Genomic DNA, 20,726 nt, shown 5'->3' on the forward strand with positions numbered 1-20,726 from the left:
TTAAAACAAATGAAACAGAAAGATTGGGTGAAATATTAGCCTACAATCCATTTATAATAAATCAATGTGATTCAAATCAACGTACTTTATTACATTATGCTGCAATGAAAGGTTATTTAGATTGTGCAAGTGTTTTAGTTGCACATAAAGCAAGTAAGTATAATGAGTATGTAATACCTTTATTACATAATTACTATTTTGGACAACTTATGGATAACAACAAGAACAAGAACAACAAAATAGGTGTTGTCTGTTAGTGATCCTCGTTAAACAACAACTGAGTGGATAGCACCATGGTGTTTGAAGAGAAAGGTACTGGGTTTGAGTCCCAGAGTGAATATCAACTCTAAGATGCAGGTATGTCCAGCTGATGAGTCCTCAATAGAACGAAACGCGCATCCTGGATTGTACTGCTAGCCACTATCTATCTTTGCTTACTATGCTTGTGAATTTAGGCTATATAGAGGCAATATAGAGACAGTATGCACATATGCCAATAGGAGACTGAACAGTTTCAGTCCTAAACATCAATGGGAAGATTCAAAAAAAAACAATACCAAGTGAATTTAAACTTCACCCCATTTCACAAGCAAGTGGCTATCACGACTCAGTAGCTAAGTGGATAACGCGATTGCGTTTGAAGCGAATAGAACTGGATTCGAGTCTCAGAGTGAACATCAACTCTGATATACAGTTACTTGCAATTGACGTGTCTCAACTAGGACGAAACGCGCGTTCTGAGTTCCACTGCTAGCCACTATCCATCTTTGTTGTCATGAAATAGTACAGTAATTCAACTGTAAGCAATCTAATTCGGTTGATGTTAATTATGTGAAAGTTGAATTTCGGTGAGAATACCTTCATGTTTGTGCTGATAATAGTAAAAACACATATTCGTACCATCAATGGAGTATCTGTTGTAATCACTTGAGAGTTGACCCCTATGAACTTATGAAGACGTAGAGGGATCTAAGTAAACGTTTATTAAATGGAACGTCAAAACATTTCTTTTAAGATTTCAATACTTTTTAAACTCTTATTAGTTTCTTCCTGTTGGATAGAGAGTTAATGACTTCATGATATTTCTATCTTCTTGATGTTGACGATAATGGTCCTGTTTAGAAGTGATCCTTCATTATCAGCTCGCATATTCAAATCATATCCATATTTAGATAGTGTATATATACAGTGCTCATATCATTGTACTTGACAACTATGTCAGCTACTATGGTTGTAGTAGTCAGAGAGTTGTCTTTTATGATTTTTTCTAAAGGCAAATACTTTGTAAAGTAAAGTGTTACTGATCGGTTCAAATAATTGATATTACTTTAGCTTTTGTGTTGATTGTTTCAATCTTCCCATTGAAGTTTAGAACTGCAATTGATCAGTCTATTATTAGCATATGTACATCCTGTTCGGATTACTTCAACATTATAAACAATCAATACAGAAATGAATTAAACTTAACCCCTATAGCATAATCTACAGTCCATCTGGACTCAGTAGCTAAGTAGATAACATGATGGCGTTTGAAGCGAACGATACAACGTTAAAGTCCTAGAGTGAACATCAGCTGTGAGATGCAGGTACACCTAACTGACGAGTTTCAAATAGGATGAATAGCGAATCCTGGATGACATTATCAGCTATCATCATCTGTGCTTAGAATTGATATTACTGTTTCCATGACTGAGAAAAATCTATTTCTCTTTTCAATTGCAGTGATAAATTAGGTCTCAACAATACGGTAAATTTTGAATTTTCCAAGATGGTTTCATTGTAAATATGAAGAATCTTTCCATTAATAGTAAGTAAATTTCTTGAAACTGATCACTGATCTTAGAGACAGAACATTTAAAAATCTTATAATAGTTAACTTATGATGAAAAAAACATGAACCATTTGTTTCCTATCACCGAAAACACATTATTTATCATAAGCATTCTAAGCAAATATGGATATTGGCTAACAGTGAAATTCAGAACGTTCGATTCGTCTTATTTGGGACTCAGTGCGTGTTCCAGGGTGAACATCAACTCTAAGATACAGGTACATTCAGCAACCGAGTCTCAAATAGGACGAAACGCGCATCCTGAATTCCACTACTAGCCACTGTCCATCTTTGTTTGTAATGCTTGTGAATTAAGGCTATATAGGAGCAATATGAACAGGATGCACATATGCCAACAAGAGACTGGTCAATTGCGGTACTAAATAACAATGGGAAGATACAAGTAAAAAACATCAAGTGAATTTCAACTTCACCTCAATACACAAGTAGGTTGCTATCGAGACTCAGTAGCTAAGTGGATAACACGATGACGTTTGAAGTGAACGGTACTGGATTCGAGTCCCAGAGTGGACATCAACTCTGAGATACAAGTACATGCGATTGATGAGTCCCAAATAAGACGTAACGCGGGTCTTGGATTCCACTACTAGTCACTGTCCATCTTTGCTTAGAATGCTTGTGAATTAAGGCTATATCGAGGCAATACACACACCATGCAAATATGCCCATAACAGACTAATCAATTGCAGTCCCAAACATCAATCGGACGTTCCAAGTCAACAACACCAAGGGAATTATTTATCATGGTCATCTTATCAGTTTGTCAATATTCACTCCTTATCATTTATCAAATGTTTTCATTAATGCATTTGTTTTTTCTTTTATTTAAAAAAGGGATTAATGAACCAGATCAAAATGGTAATCTTCCAATACATTTAGCTGTTAAAGAAGGACATTTACTTGTAGTACGTTATTTATTAAGTGTTAATGCTGATCCAACAAAACCAAATAAAAATGGTCTATTACCAATACATATAGCATGTGAAAAAAATTATTATAGTATATTAAAGGTAAGTGGTTTGGAATCTGTGTGTGTGTGTATGCATGTTTGATAATTGGTGTTCAATGTATGTTGAAGGATCCGCAAGTTGATAACAACCGATGGTTAGAGGCCTTGAATGACATGGCTCAAAATCGTTTGCAATTGCGAAGGTGCATCCACTCTTTATGTTCTGCCAAATTCTAATGTTCTAAATTCTTCATGTCTGTTTCTTTTTTCTCTTTTCAAATTTGTTTCATTGGGTTGTACTCTTTGAATAACCAGAAGGGGTTTTGTGGAGATTTCAGTATTTTCATAGTCAATTGAAGCTAGACCACCATGGAAAACCTGGAAGCACTGGACGGCCGTCTCGTCCTATTGTGGGACTCCTTGTGATAATAATAATAATCATATGCTTACTAGTGACTGACTTCGAGGGGTAAATCCAGGAGTTCTAGTGAGAAGCAGTGACCAGGTGAGTTCAAACCATGTCTGTTGTGAAATAGAAACTTACTGAAGACAATTGGTGAACGGTCGCTCAACTTCGTGGATTGGTTGGAGTTAGACATAAGTACCATGAGATGTTGGCTCAGTGGTCTGACGGTTAAGTGCTCCGCCGCAAGACTGGTAGGACCTGGGTTCGAATCTCGAGAGGCGAGGTCGTGGATGCGCACTGCTGAGCAGTCTTACAATTGGATGAGTCAGTTTAATAGGTGGTTCTTGTTTCTTTTCAAAGGAAATTTCACTATATATAATCTAATAATAAACAATGAGATGATGATTTATTATTATTTTATAGGCATTATTAGAATCGGATAATGTCAGTGTAAATGCAGAAGGTGAACGAGGTGCATCACCATTACATTATTGTTGTATTCATGACAGTGTGGAATGTATGGAGATACTTGTGAGTTCAAGATTTTTATTGTTGTTGTTGATGGTGGTGGTGGTAGTGACAAGCATATTCACTCCGATCATTAGGGCAACATAAATATTTACTGAATAATAACAGTGCTGTTTTGACAATGAAACTAAGTGAAAGAAGTATTGGTAACTCATAAATATTGGTACAAGGGGGCACCAGATATATATGCGCCACACAAATCTCATTTAATTTCTATGAGGTCTATGATACTGCCCACGTGCCCAAACTGAAGCAAGTGGTTTTCTTAAGGGGCCACACCCGGAGTCTTTACCTAAAGGTCTAACCCACAAGTCAGTGGAGCATCGTGAGGAGATGCAATCCCATGGTAGCTGGTGACCAACGATTGATTCATATGCCATTTGTTCCCTCAGGAAGCACATGTTAACCATTGGTTTAGAATCAGGGTTTTCCAACTTCCCCAGGTGAATGCGCCGTGTCCACCAACCCGGTTAAAGCGCTGGAAATTCGCTTTTCGTCCTCTCAATTTGGTAAGCAACAGTAATGTCATGAGAAGGCAGTAAGTAGGACTTCCCTGTCAGAGGCTATATACGCGTGGCCATGTAAGAGCATTTCGAGAGGGAGAGTGGACTCTCCCCACTCTCGGCTGTACCAGGGCATTTGGGGGCATACATTTGTGTACTTGTGTGTGTATGGTAAAGAATGAAAAAATGTGACATTTGTAGTGATAAAGGATAAACGTTATTTTTAATGTACGATAATAGTGTGAAATGTGAATAGAAGCAGATGTGATAGGTTAGATAGATGGTCCAAGTTGAATGGATAGTGAGGCATTGTTTTCTATTGAGAGCAGTAAAATTAAATATTACATGAAAAACTGAGCTAGATTGTTTGCTCATGGTGCTTTCATCATCCTTCTGAGTTACATCATCAACTGGTCAGGAAAATTTTGCAGAAACATGGGAACAAAAATCAAACCAATGGGAGATACAATCAAAACAAAGAAGTAAACAATGACAGATTTATGGTCAACAAGAACCAATCAACGTTGAGGTGTGCAGGACAAGCTGTGAACCACATGTGGAGAAATTCGAACACTTCACTTCTATCCGAAGTTTGTGTTGATGATGTCGTTCAGAAGGACGATGAAAGCTCCACGACTAAACCATCCAGCTCAGAGAACAAAACTCCATCAAAATGATTTCACTTGAAACTCAATACTTTTTTATCAATAATCGATATATAATCAACATGCCTTTACAATTGATTGTACTAGTTATGATAAGAAATAATAAAAGCTTCAATTAATGTTACATTATGGGAAAATAAAGTCATTTATTAAGGCCAAGGGAGAGATAAGGGTGATACAAATTTCTTATGAACACAAAGGCTTGGATTGTTAGCTCGAATTCCTATAGCTTCTACTATGTGTAAGAGATGAGGTCGGACCCCATAAGGAAAACTAATACGGATACGACAAATCACTTTAAGTAATTTATTTCTGTCTACTACATGACTGCTATCTATCATGTGTGATAGAACAGAGCTAAGTATTGTTTCGACGGTACCCTCTCTTAACCACGAAGGGAGGTGTTCACTAACTCTTTGTTTCAATTGTCTGGTAGTGAGCCCAATATAGCTTTCGCCACATGAACAGCTGAATTCGTAGATAAACATAGAAGTGGCATAACCAGGTAACTTATCGTTTAGTTGAGGAATCACCATAGATCGAGTTGATTACAATAGACAGAGTTTGGTTGCATTATGTTTAGTTATGTAATCTATTCCACTATTATCACTGACTCATATACTACCTTGATTAGTTTATTAATTTCATATATGCATATAAATATCTCTATTTCTTATCATCCAGTTTCCGAGTGTACATCGAAACTGACAGAAAGAACAAACAAACATTTTGACAATTTTTATGTTTAAATGATACAACCCAGTATAGGTATAGAAAAGATAAACGTAAAAGTTATTCAATTTGGACTGAATATATATGAGATGTTCGTCGGTACTATGTTGAAATGTGATTTGATGGTTGGACATAAACTACAGAAAACTCAACTTCACAATCAGATACATTACTACTGAGCGCTAAGTAGGACCATATATACATGACATCAATCAATGATAAGTATGCCTCTATCCTATAGGGGGTCGACAGTGGCCCAAACAGTTCAGTGAAAATATCTCTGACTGTAAAGCTGCATAAAATAGGATGTAATCCTCCTGCAAGCATCAGTTCTCTCAACATTACAGGTATATCTTTGCTGGCGAGTGGCAAGTGGCAGGAAACTTATATACAAGGTTTCTTCTCAACTACCTCCAACTCTCATCTCACGTTAGATAATGCTTAACTGTAGCCCACAATCGAGTCACTAGGTTTTTTCTGCATACTTTTCAAAGAGGTTGAGTCCTCTAATAGTGTGATAATTAATCATCAACACTGAAAAGCGGATTTATTTAGCTAACTTGTCTCGTAGTAAGTAAAACGAGTGTATAAGGTTCCATTGCTAGTCCGATATCAAATATATTGGCAATCTGGATAGTTTAAACTTAGTTGTAGTTTGCTTTATAGTCATTATCCTACTCTCAAATTTTTTCAATGTAATGTAAAATATCTGATTATAACACAAGATGTTTCAGTTCTTATGCATTTAGAGTACTGAACGAGAACACAAGTGAGGTCAACCGAATATATTTGGGTACAAAATTACAGAATCTCTCGGTAAAATCTGAGAACACCATCTATCATGAGCACTAGTTCCCTCAAGATTACAGGTACACCTTGCTGACGAGTGCCAAGTAGCACGAAACCCGGTTCCAGGGTTTCCTGTTGACCACCTCCAACCACCATCTTACCTCAACATAGTGCACGCAGTGTCGAGCCACATAGAATAGTGGCCGCATTGCAACTTGATCGATAGCATTCGATCAGCACTAAGAAGGACTTGACACACATGACATTGATCACCACCCAGTGATCAATCAATTGTGATCTGAGAAGCATACAGTGAATACTTCATTTGCAAAATGTCAACCAACTGTCTCAGACTTTGTTGTTCCTTATTTTCCATATCAATTATTAATTGTCCTCGTTTTCTTTTCTTTAATCCTCTTAACCTCCCTCCTTCAAGTATTTCAATTTCGATGATATATACTACTTATATCTGTCGGTATCAGTAGCACACACTACATTAGCATCAATTTTTTGAAATTAAGAAACAATAATGATTAGACATAATTTTCAGTAGGTTTCCTCTAAAATTCTGGCAACAACACTGAATGTTACCCCCATTATTATTATTATTATCATTACTATTATTATTATTATTATTTTCATAGTTGAAAGCGTGAGTCAATTGGAGCTAGACCACCAGGGAAAACCGGGAAGCACTGGACGCCCATTTCGTCCTATTGTGGGACTCCTCAGCAATGCGCATCTACAACCTCGCCTCGCGAGATTCGAACCCAGGACCTACTAGTCTCGCGCCAGAGCACTTAACCGTGGATGCTCACTACTGAGGAGTCCAACAATAGGACGAAACGGCCTTCCAGTGCTTCCAGGTTTTCCCTGGTTGTCTATCTTCAATTGACTCACGCTTTCAACTATGAAAATACAAAAATCTCCACAAAAAAACCCTTCTGATTATTATTATTATTAATTCTTTATTATCATTATAGTTAAACAAAGGAGCTAATATCTTTGCATATGATTTAGAGCATACTTATCCAGTACATGTTGCCATAGCTAATGTTAGTCGTAAATGTTTAAATTTATTATTTAAAATGGAAGCCTATTTAAAAGTGCATCATTTAAATCAACCAATCAAATCACAAAGAACAAAATCATCATTCAATATAGATACACAACGTACTCATGTATTATGTAATACTACTACTACTAATAATAATAATAGTAGTATAGTGAAATATGATATAAAGAAGAAATCAGTTGATTTTAATCAATTTAATTATTATCTAAATCAACAAAATAATGATAAAGAGAATAATTTAATTAATTTAACTGATTGTGAAGGTGAAACTCCATTACATGCGGCAGTTACATCAGGGAATTCCGATATGGTTAAAGTAAGTTTCGTCAATAGTTATCGTTTGTATTATCATCTATTTATGTGATCTTCAAATATCTAACTGTATTTGGATTATATTACTTACTTACTTACGCTTGTTAACCCTCGTGGAGGAGCATAGGCTGCCCACCAGCATTCTCCATCCAACCCTGCCCTGGGCAATCCTTTCCAGTTCTTTCCAGTTGTTATTCATTCTTTTCATATCTGTTTCCATTTCCCGACGTAATGTGTTCTTTGGCTATCCTATTTTCCGCTTCCCTTCCGGATTTCAAGTTAGGGATTGCCTTGTGAATTCGCGTTATATAAATGATTGTTATTGAAATATACATATTAGCTATTGTTGTCTATGATAACTGACTTAAATCACGTTGGTGAATAAACAGAATTAAAGAAGTTAAATATGAGAATGAAGTTTTGAATACATGTATTGTGTACATTCATTGATCTGGACAGAAAATCAGAGGAACGAAGAGAAGGAAGCGGAGAGTAGAGAGCGAAGGCAATGACGCATAGTGGAGAGGGCATGTGAGCTAACTCGATTTAATCAAATGGTAATCAATATTCATAGTCGAACGAAAGTAGGTTACAGACATATGATGAATAGGATAAGAAATGTACATGAATACGTTTACATAAAAACAGTCAAGATTGATAAACGAATGAGTGACAGGGTAAAAATTTGGCTTCAGAAGAATGGATAGGATTGATCTGTCCAGAAACTGGAACAAACTACCATGTGGGCTTGACAAAGGGCTATCCCTTGCAATAAATTTAAAGTAATTAGATACAACTGTGCTTTATATTTACTTTGTTTATAGCCCACTCGATATAAAACTTACCAAACTTAGCTACTATATACGTAAAATAATAGTAGTTGGCCCACAGAGAATTCCTCATTCATTATCAATTTAGTAATCAAGGTAGTTGATACGGCGGACTACAGTGCAGAGTTGTGCATGGAGGACAGCTGACAGATGAGTTTCCAGTAAGGACCGGAGTCAGACAAGGCTGTCTATATATGGAACTCAAAACAACTGTCAACTAATTTCAAAGTGAAAATCTTCAATACGAACGTAAAGACAGTTTTACTGTATGGAGCTGAAACGTGGGGAACTACTATATCCATCGTCAATAAGGTACAAGTATTTATAAACAGTTGTTTGCGCAAAATACTCAACATTCACTGACCGGATACCGTCAGCAACAGCGTTTTATGTGAGAGAACAAACCAGCTTCCAGCTGAAGAGGAAATTAGGAAAAGATGTTGAAAGTGAATAGGACATACATTGAGGAAATCATCAAACTGCATCACGAGGCAAGCCCTAACTTGGAATCCGGAAGAGAAGCGGAAAAGAGGAAGGCCAAAGAACACACTACATCGGGAAATAGAAGCAGATATTCAAGTAACTTACTAATGAATTCCTTCCATAAATGGTTCTCATCTCCTGTGTTCTTTGTTCTCATATGAGTATAATAATATATTTACACATCTCAACAAAGCTAAAACAATAGTCGAAGCAGAATAATATGAATTCATTATACATCATAGTTTCTCATCAGTTGTTTATAACCGCATTTGTGTAAAGTCATTTAAAGAATAAATTCAAAAACTTAAATCATCAGCTGATCAACATTAGACCATCATTGAAAACCTAGAAGCACTGGATAGGCGTTTCATACTAATATAGAGTTCCTCAGAGGTGAGCATCCCTCATGTGAGACTCAATCTCAGGACATTGGATTTCGCGCGCGAATGCATAAGCTCTAGACCACAGAGCTAATATCCAACTGTTTGAATGTTTGAATCCAACCAATCCATGATGTTGCGCGACCATCTTTCGTTTCTTTAGGTGGGTAATTGCTTGACACGCGATACAGTTGAACTCCATAGGTCACAACGAAATGGCTGTCCAGTGCTCCCAGGTTTTCAATGGTGGTCTAACATTGATCGGTTCATAGTTTCAACAAAACAGGATAGTACCGATACTGTTACAACTAGATGTGAAATTTAGAAGGAACTCATAACTGAAGTTGATTCTGTTGGAATAGTGTAATAATCAAGATAATTAAATAGAAGCATTGATGACTAAAATATCGAGTCATATGTCTCCTCTAGCAACGAAAGTTAAACGGAAAAACGATGTAACATTACAATATATGACACTTTTACCACAGTGAAAGCTTCATGGAAATTGTTGGATGTCGTTGGAACCGTGAACTGATCACTGATAACATTGAATTACTGGATAGTCGTTTCGTCCCAACGCAGGACTCTTCAGCAGTATGCGTCTTTAACTCTACTAGTGATTGAACACAAGACCTTCAGGTATCATAGTGAACACTTAACCCTCAAGCTCCTAAGTCAACCTCCAATGGTTGATATTTTTGACTTTCATCAGTCACTATATTCTACTATCATCTTTAAACGTCATTGGTGGTAACTGACTCACATTCAACATGATTAGATTCCTTTAGTCACTAATTTACACTAGAGCATGATATCTTTAGTAGATGACAATAAAAAGATTGCTGCTTACTAGTTATAAGGATACTACGTTTTGTAAAGATTTTAAAATCAGAATTTCACTCACAGTATTATTTACACTTTTTAAAATGTATTGGTGGTGGACAGCGGTACAAGTTCGTGGATTGGTTGAAATTAAACAATACCACTACTGGATGCCGGTCGACTCAATGGTCTACAGGTTAAGCGTTCGTGAACGGGACCGATAGGCCCCTGGTTTTAACCCAGCTGGCGGGATCGTGGTCGCACACTGCTGAGTAGCCTAATATGAGGATGGAAAGCCATCTAGTGCTCTCAAGTTTTCCATAGCTGTCTAGTTTCAATTGACTCATGAATTCACCTATTAAATTTTCTAACAGTTTATGCCTTTTTTGTGTAAAATTCACTTGTTCTTATAGTCTTTTTTGATTGGGGTTTTTTTAAATTTCATTAGTTGAGATTATGAGTCAATTGATGCACCATCATAAAAAACCTGGAAGCACTGGACGTCGTTTCGTCCTAATATAGGACTCCTCATCAGTACGCATCCACGATCCCACCTCTCCAGATTCAAACCTAGGACCTATCAGCCTCGCGCGCGAGCGCTTAACCTGTGCTCCCAGGTTTCCCATGATGGTCTAGCTTCAACTCCTGATATTAATAACTTTGTTTCTCTTTTCAATTATTATCATTCTTAGTTTTGTTTAGAACATAATGCATTTATATTAGCTAAACAAAATGATGATTCAACACCGGTACATTATGCATGTATGAAAGGTGATTTAGAATGTGTTCAATTAATGTTTGAATCTGATCCATCAATTAAATCAATTGTATTTATAATGCCAGATAAAAATGGTTATACACCATTACATTTAGCTGCTGTTTATAATCATGAAAAACTGGTTACCTATTTAGTTGAACAGGTAAGTTTTTAATCAACAATATTTGGTTTTGGGGATTTGTAAAGATTGTAGTAGATAGATGAGTCAATTTTAGCTAGATCACTATTGAAAACATGGAAACATTGGTCAGCTGATTCGTCCTAATAAAGGACTATTGAGTACTGTACATCCACGATGGTGGAGAAGATTTGTAACTCAGGTGAATGATTTTGATGGAGTTTTGTTCTCTGAGCTGGATAGTTTGGTCGTGGAGCTTTCATCGTCTTTCTGAACGACAACAAGAACTAATCAACATCGAGGTGCACAGGAAAAGCTGTGAATCACATGTGGAGAAATTCGAACACTTCACTTTTATCCAAAGTTTGTGCTGATGAAGTCGTTCAGAAGGACGATGATGAAAGCTCCACGACCAAACCATTAAGCTCAAAGAACAAAACTCCATCAACATCCACGACCCCTATTTCTGATAACAATCATGTGCTCACTAGTAATTAGCTTCAGGATGGACTTTCTGAAGTTCTAGTGAGAAGCCGTGACCAGTGGAATCTAATCTGTGTCTAATGGAGTGAGTTATTCACTTCAGACAATGGTTGAATGGTTGTGCATGATCATGGCTTGGTTGAAGTCAGACATTAAAACCGTTGAATGTTAGCTCAGTGGTCTAGATGTTGTGCATTCGTGCACCAGATCGAATGTCCTGAGATTGAGTCCCATGTACGGGATATTGGATGCTTACCACTGAGGAGTTCCACACTAGTACGAAACGCTCAACCTAAGTTAGACAGCTTAGATTGACTCATGAATTGAACTATTTATTAAAAGTAAATGACTTATATATGTTTTATTCATCATTACAGAATATAAGATTTTTCAGTCTTTCATTCGTTTCCTAACCGTTTCGCTCTCTTTGTAGACTTCTTATACCTAGCTACACACACTTCCGAAGTCGTATAAAAGTTGTTTTTCTCAGTAAATTATGTATCTAGTAGTATAAACAACTTATAAGTTGTGAATATTTGATTATTTGCCATTTGTGTAATTCTAAAGACTACCGCCTTACTTCATGATACGGTTTCGCTATCATACTATAGATTAAAAATAACTTAATCATTATATGTTCAGCGGCCTGTGCTCCATTGGGAGTAACATGCGCAAGTAAGTAAGTAAGTAATCATTATATGTAAAATGCTAAGAAGTGTGGAGAAGATTTGTTGCTCAGGTGAATGATGTTGATGGAGTTTTGTTTTCTGAGCTGCATGGTTTGGTCGTGAAGCTTCTACCCGAAGTTTGTGCTGATGATGTCGTTCAGAAGAATGACGATGAAAGCTAGACAATCAAACCATCCAATTCAAAGAACAAAACTCCATCAAATTGCGTAGATCTGTTTTTTTAATGGGACTTATCCTCTTCTTTTCTACCTCCTAGATTGGAATAATACAGAAGGCATAAAGCATGAGTTTAGATGTTATGAGTCAATTGTATCCTACTGTTTGACAGTTTTGAAACTGAATAATCTGTTTTTAGAACTAAAAACTGAAGACAAAAAAATCTAGTGATTGAGCGTTTACTTATTCAGTCAAACGAACACTAGACACACACACACACTAATGTATCGTAAAAACAGACGAATGCAGAACTTTGGGTATCAGTCTTCAAAGAATAAATCTAAATCTTACTGACAAGTTTGACAGTATAGTTATTGATTTTGTAAATACATAGTAGATAGCAAAGATGAACAGTGACTAACAGTGGAATCCAGAACGCGTGCTTTGTCTTATTTGGGACTCGTCAGATGGATGTACCTGCATCTCAGATTTGATGTTCACTCTGGGACTCGGACCCAGGACGCAATACACACTATGCACATATACCAATAAGAGGTTGATCAGTTACAGTCCTAAACATCAATGGGAAGATTCGAACAAACAATACCAAGTGAATTTAGACTTCACCCTATCGCACAAGCATGGGGCTATCAGGACTCAGTAGGTGAGTGGATAACGTGATGTCGTTTGATGCGAACGGTACTGGGTTCGAGTCCCAGAGTGAACACCAACAAGTCTGAGATGCAGGCACATCCAGCTGACGAGTCCCAAATAGGACGAAACACGTGTCCTAGACTTCACTACTAGCCACCACCCATCTTTGCTTATAATGCTTGTGAACTAAGGATATACCGAGGCAATACGCACAGTATGGACATATGCCAAAAACAGGCGGATCAATTGCAGTCCTAAACATCAATGAAAAGATTTAACCAAATAATATCAAGCGAATCCATAGTAGATAGTTTCGAAATCTCGCAACGAAGTATACATTCCAATTGATTGTCTAATTTCTATTGGTTCTTCAAAACAGTACGACTCCCAAATGTTCCAATCAATCTAGGTGTTCAATTATCATATTTTAAAAAGGTTTTGCTATTTGAGTAAGAGACCAAAGTTCATCATTTACCCTAAACTTTACTTTTCTGTCTTGTTACATTTTTATAAAATACCAAAAAATCAAACAGGGTTCACCTTTAGAAATGACTGAAACAAATGGATGGACACCATTATTATTAGCTGCTATGAAAGGAGCTTTACAAACATGTATTCAATTACTTCGTCTTGGAGCAAATCCTAATGCACATGATTCTAGTAATCGTAATTTAGTTCATTTATTGATGTTATTTCAAGGTCCAGGAATCAGAACAGTCCTACCAGAGTTGAATGATGTAAGTTAATGATTATATATAAAATAATATATGCAATGTTTTAATTGAATTTATAAATCAATTGAAGCTAGACCATCATGGAAAATCTGGAAGCATGGGACGGCCGTTTCGTCCCAATGTGGAACTCCTCAGCAGTGAGCACCCACGACCCTGCTCCTAGGATTCGAACCCAGGACTCAACAACAACCGCAAAACCGCCTTCTGATAAAAATATATGTATACACTTATTTATTTAGTTATTTATTCAAGGGATAGCATTTGTAAATGCGATGTATTTAAGTCATCACAGGTTTGTCAGGATAGTCGGATATCACTTCAGTCAAGATGATTTCTATGAGACATGATTGTGGAAAGATTTGTATGTGCGATAATGATATGTGGTATGAATAGAAATAGTTATGATGTTACAAATTTATAATAAACAATCTACACCATGCTCAGTTTATTTGAAATGATCTTGATAATGATACTATGGTGTATGCTACTGATATCGACAGATATAAGTAGTATGTATCATCAATTGAAAGTGGAATACCTGGAGGCAGAAAATTAAGAGGATCGAAGAAAAAAGGACGAAAACAGAGAGTTATCAGTCTGGAAACGAAGAAACAAACAAGTCTCAAACAATTGGTTGACATTTTGCAAGATGACATTCAATTTAGTTTACTTTTACTAACAAATTGACTACAGTTTGACAGGATAAATCAACAGCTCTAAACTTATTGGACATTTCATGTAATGGTTTCTATGAAATCTGGAAGTACTGATTTTGATCTCACGAAGGGTTTTGATTGTATATTGTTAATCAGTCGTAAACTGGGATAAAATAGCTTCTAAATATCAGTGGTTTTTATTACTTACTATGTGGTGTATGCTGCTTATGTCGGGTGGGGTGCTCTAGCGAGACGGCGTTAGTTATAGCATCTGATGTCAACGGGGAGGAGTAGGAGGACGTGCGGCTGCTGGGCGGGCATCGTACGTAGATGGTTCAGCAGGTCGCTGAGGAGCAGGAGTTAGACATCCCAGGTGCTGGGCGAATATCGGATTTAGATGGCTCTGCATGGCTAAATTGCTATGGAGGTAGACGCACTGGTGGACTCGATATTTTGACTGTGAGGGCGGCAAAGACTTCAGGAAAGAATAATGAGATTCGGCGAGCAGAACAACCGCAAGAGCGACCGTTTAAAGAGGGGACGAGTGAGGTGTATGCTACTTATGTCGATAGGCATAAGTAATATGTAATACCAATCAGAAGTAGGATATCTGGCATCAGTAGGTTTACAAGATCTAATTGAGGAGAACAGGAATATGAACAGAGAGTAATTGTAATAACAATGAAGGATTGATGAAACTTGGGATAGTTAAAGGAAGATTTGCAAATGAACTATTTAATTTATGGTTTTTCACATTTTACAAATCTATTCTTTAATTTGCATTAAACAATAAATTGGTTACCCTTACCTGAGTTTCGTTCACTTCAATTACGCCGATATCAGAATACGAACTCAATTATCTAATATTTTAAAGTAATTTTATATAATTGAAATCATGAGTCAACTGAAGCTCGATCATCATAGAAAACCTGGAAGCACTGGATGGTCGTTTCGTCCAATAGTGGGAATTCTCAGCAGTGCGCATCCACGATCCTACCTCACGAGATTCGAACCCACGACCTATCCCTCTCGCGCGAGAGCTCTTAACCATTAGACCACTGAACTGGCATCCAACGGTGTTAATGTCTAACCATTCAATAATGTCTTCAGTGAGTTAATATCTCACAAAAGACCTGGTTGAACTCTACTGGTCTAACCTCAATTGAATTACGATTTGAACTATATAAGATTATTATAACCTCCACAAAACCCCCTTATAATAATATTTAAAAGGTTAATATTTCAGATAACATGAAGACAGATACCTCAGTACTACTGAAATTCATATTTAAGTAGTAAGAGAAATATGCCGAAATTTAGTTAATTGAATACTATTCTTTTTTTAAATCTTAATTATTTGATAGGAAGAATTATTTAAACGATTAGTCAATGAAAAAGATAAATATGGTACAACACCATTACATTATTCAACTAAAATGGGTAATCTTGGTGCTACTATTGCATTTGTTCTACGCGGGGCTTCTGCATTAGAACGTGATAACGAACGTAATACATCATTACATACAGCTGCATATTATGGTCGTTTACATACATGTGAAAAATTATTAGCTACACCACATGGTATAAGAGCAATGAATTGTCCAGATGCTATTGGACGTTTACCATTACATGTTGCTGTAGAACATGGACATATAGAAATTGTTAAAATGTTTCTTGATAGAGGTTGTCTTTTTCGAAAGTAAGATTCCCCCCACCCCTCGTTTAATTATCATTGAAAAACATAAAAGTTCTAATAACTTATATACGACGTATAAAGCCTTCGTTCTGAAACTTGATAATAAAATGATAGGTAGTGGCTAGCAGTGGAATCCAGGACGCGCGTTTCGTCCTATTTAGGAGTGGTCAGCTGAATATACCTGCATCTCAGAGTTGATGTTCACTCTGGGACTCGAACCCAGTACCGTTCGTTTCAAACGCCATCACGTTATTCATTAAGCTACTGAAACCATCTTCACTTATAAAGCTTGTGACTTCAGGTAATCTCGAGGTAGTACTCACAGGATGCACATATGTCAACAAGAGACTGATCAATTGCAGTCCTAAATAACAATAAGATACAAGTATTCAACACCAAATGAATCTATAATGAAACGTTTTTAAATGAGTTATCATAACAGTAAAGAATTATTAAAATTTTATGTTTATATTAATTATCCATATGGATTACAGTGATTGTTTGTTGACATTGACTGATAATATCGGATATGAAAGTATGGAAAGGTAACAACAGAATCTTCTTACAAATTATAACCGATTTATTTATTATTTATTTATTTAAACACATAAATATTGGTACAAGAAGGCATCAGATATATATGCGCCATTTGATTTGTGCGAGGGCTGTGATACTGCACAGGTGCCCAAACTGAAGCAGGTGGTTTTCTTAGGCAGCCACACCTGAAGCTTTCGACCTAAAGGTCTAATCCACAAGACAGTGGAGCATGGTAAGGAGATGCAGTCCTATGGTAGCCACTGACCAACGATTGATTCATACGCCATTTGTTCCCTCAGGATTCTGGAGTCCATGTACACCATTGGTATGGAATCAGAGTTTTCCAACTCCCCTATGTGGACTCACCGTGTCCACTGAGTTGGTTAAAGCGCCAAACATTCGCTTTTCGTCCTTTCAACTTGGTAAACAACACCCGTGGTGCAAGAAGGCAGTGAGTAAGACTTCCCTGGAAGGGACTATATGAACGTGTACATGTGGGAGTATTTCGAGAGGGAGAGCGAACTATTCCTAGCCTCGGCCGTACCAGGGAATTTCGGAAGAGTTTCTCAAACTACTTAATAAAATAGTACAATATACTGGACTGAAAATATTGATAATCACAATAATGAAGATTGTTACTAAGGTAGTACTGTAGTGAACAGAACACTAGTTGGGAACAATCGAATGTATTTAAACAAAGATTACAGACTATCTCAGTAAATTCTGATAACCAAACAATGAATAATTAATTTGCAAATTAACAATCAATTGTTTCAATCTTCACTGTTTCTTCTCCAACTCCATTGCTCATGCATTTTCCAAACGATTGCGCTTCATTTCAGTTCTTTCCTCATCGGTCTTCTGTCAAAATACATTCTATGTCTGACCCACACTATATACTACTTATATGGATATAAGTAGACCACACCACAGTACAAACACTTGAATTGTATCTCCTTAATATACCGCTTAGCTATGAAAAACTTCGTCTTCTCACCAATAGTTAATGATATAAGTTAAGCAGTCATTCAAAATATGTTTGATTTAATAATGAATTAAGGTTAAGCTCCATGATGTTGGATGATATTCTAGCTAACATCATTTTACATTAAAAGTTATCAACTGGAATTCACATTGTCATCGAATGAACTCATCCCTGAATCCTCTGTTATTTCGTTTTATAATATTGATACTTAAATTTTGAAGTCTGTTTAAGTTCAGGCATCTGTGATAGTATACTATGCAGAATAGAAATATGTTTCATATCTATCAAGACACTTTTGTACCTCTTTGCTATAGTAAGAAACCTCTCTACTTACTTATTTATTTACTTACTTGCTTACTTATGCCTGTTACCCCCTCGTGGAAGAGTATTCCAAGTAAGAGAATTCCAGGTAAGTACTTGCTTCGTGATTCAGTTTGGTGATTTCCGTAATGTATGTCCTATTCACTTATAACTACTTTGCCTGATCTCTTTAACTGGAAGTTGGTTTGTTCTCTCCCACAGTAGTCTGTTGCTGATGGTACCCTGTCATTGGATATTGAGTATCTTGCTTAGACAATTGTTTATAAATACTAGTACCATCTTGATGATTGTTGTAATAGTTCTTCACGTTTCAGTTCCATACAGTAGAACAGTCTTGAAAGAAACCTCCCACCTTCCAGTAAATCGATAGTAAGGAATGTAAAAAATCATTTATTATCTATCTGACGAAACCATCGTAAATAGATCTACTTACAGATCTAAACTATAGATAATGAAGTCGAACAAGTAATCAACTGATGATATAGGCTAGAAAGGCGAATATTCATAATAGAGATGTCATGTAGTAACAAAGTTCTATATGGTAACTATGCATAGTTACAAAGTTTTTACTTAACTACTAACAATCTATTTCTCCCCCTTCTTTGGATATATCTATCCCAGATGCCATTTAGGTAATACACCATTACATTATGTTTCAATTGGTGGTTGTATAAAAATATGCAAATTATTATTACAATCAAGTCCATCTTTATTGAATCAGACAAATTTTCATGGAGTAAGTTTCTTTTTAAGTGTTGGGATAATCAGTCAATTTTATAATCAGAAAGGGTTTTGTGGTTTGAATCTTGTGAGGCGGGATCGTGGATGCGCACTGTTGAGGAGTTCCATAATAGGACAAAACGGCTGTCAAGTGCTTCCAGGTTTTCCATGGTGGTCTAGTTTCAATTGAATCATGATTTCAACTATGAAAATACTGAAATCTCCACAAAACCCCTGATAATAATGAAAATAATAATAATAAAATTAATGGGAAAACGATTCGACACCTAATCACTCTAAATAATAAGCTAATATTACCAGGGTAGGTTTAAGGTGAGAACAATCTGTTTATGAATCCACAAAGGGAGGTTGAATTTTCGTATGGCTAAGACTTCAATAAACCTTAGTATACCCCCTTTTACACTTTTATACAACACTACAAAAACCGAATTAAGATCAACCTTATAGCCTGTTTCGATTATATGTTTAGCAATAAAGGATGATAGATGTTTATCCTCTACTCTTATTGGGTCATTTGATTTTATTTCCCATGACAGCATGAACGTGGAGGGATCAAACCAAAGCAGATATCAAAGGAGATCAAACCAAAGGATATCGAACGGACACTCAATAGTTTATATATAAACAAATATGTTGAATATATGATCTATCATCTAACTAAATAATTCAATCTTAATAAGTTAGTTCTAGATAGGTTACACGGAGTGCTTTAAAACAAGCAATTGTAGTATCAAATAAATAAATTAAGGTATAATAATGATCGATTGATCCGGAAAAACTATTGAGTTAAATTAATGGATCGATGAAATGTGAAAATGGGAACCATTTCAATTCAATTTGCCATAGTGATAAATGTATTCATAAAGTGAGTAATTCATTTGGTGGTGTAGTGAACGGAAGCATAGGTGGGGACAACCATACAGTAATTACTTTATTTGCAAAATGTCAATCAATTGTCTCAGACTTGTTCGTTCCTTCATTTCCACACCGATCACTCTCTGTTCTCGTTGTTGTCTGTTGAATTTTATCAACCTTCTGCCACCCGGCATTCTACTTTCAATTGGTGATACATACTACTTATATCTGTTGATTTAAGTAGCACACACCATGGTAATTTTATAAACTTATGTTTAGATAGATTTGGAAGAAAGGTTAATAAATACGAGGGAATATTCTATTCATACTTCAAATAGAATCTTTTTTATCAAGTAGGCTTATAAGCTAACTAATCCTTAAATTAACAAAGTATCGGGAATCTCTGAAAATGATGATGAACAGTTTTATATAAGTATTGTTATAAGATGGTGGTTGGAGGTGGTCGACAAGAAACCCTGGACCCGCGTTTCGTTGAGCACCTGCTGTTGACCACCTCCAATCACCATCTTATCTCAATATAGTGCACGCAGTGTCGAGTCACCTAGATTAATGGCCACATTGCATTCGACCAGCACTAAGAAGGACTTGACACGCATGACATTGATCATCACCCAGTGATCAATCAATTGTGAAGTATTGCTATGTTTGAAAAGAATCACTTGAATGTACGAACGGAACGAATACTCAACAATTTAATGGCAAAATAACTATTTCGATGTATCCCAGCCAAGCTAACTAGAGCGAGAATTCGACATTCAGAAGAGGGGAGTTATATTGTACAAGCAATCAGAAGCACGAACAACGACAAGCACAACTCAAGCATATATCTATACTGCATAAAAATGTCCTTAAGAAACGTCACGAAATATAATATTAAAAGAGACAACGAACCAATGACATTTAGGGATCTTCCATGTGGGAAATACAATTTGAAGATAAAAATGGGCACTTATGGAGTAAAAACAAGAACTTCAAG

At 36.3% G+C, this 20,726-nt stretch overlaps 1 protein-coding gene across 1 annotated transcript in view; it reads left to right on the forward strand.

Annotated features, from left to right (window-relative positions):
• Window positions 1–104: 104 nt before the first annotated feature.
• The window catches only part of Smp_125690 (transient receptor potential cation channel subfamily A member, putative), a gene marked incomplete at both ends in the record, with an annotated part of 39,914 nt that continues 19,292 nt past the window's right edge, over window positions 105–20,726 (forward strand). The window contains 7 exons of the mRNA XM_018791054.1: window positions 105–153; window positions 2,687–2,862; window positions 3,631–3,724; window positions 7,652–7,815; window positions 11,019–11,246; window positions 15,959–16,293; window positions 18,755–18,869. Coding sequence (XP_018647368.1) covers window positions 105–153; window positions 2,687–2,862; window positions 3,631–3,724; window positions 7,652–7,815; window positions 11,019–11,246; window positions 15,959–16,293; window positions 18,755–18,869 — 1,161 coding nt within the window. The remainder of the gene's footprint in view (window positions 154–2,686; window positions 2,863–3,630; window positions 3,725–7,651; window positions 7,816–11,018; window positions 11,247–15,958; window positions 16,294–18,754; window positions 18,870–20,726) is intronic.

Source organism: Schistosoma mansoni (genome assembly GCF_000237925.1).
Source record: "Schistosoma mansoni, WGS project CABG00000000 data, supercontig 0243, strain Puerto Rico, whole genome shotgun sequence".
Lineage (NCBI taxonomy): Eukaryota > Metazoa > Platyhelminthes > Trematoda > Strigeidida > Schistosomatidae > Schistosoma > Schistosoma mansoni.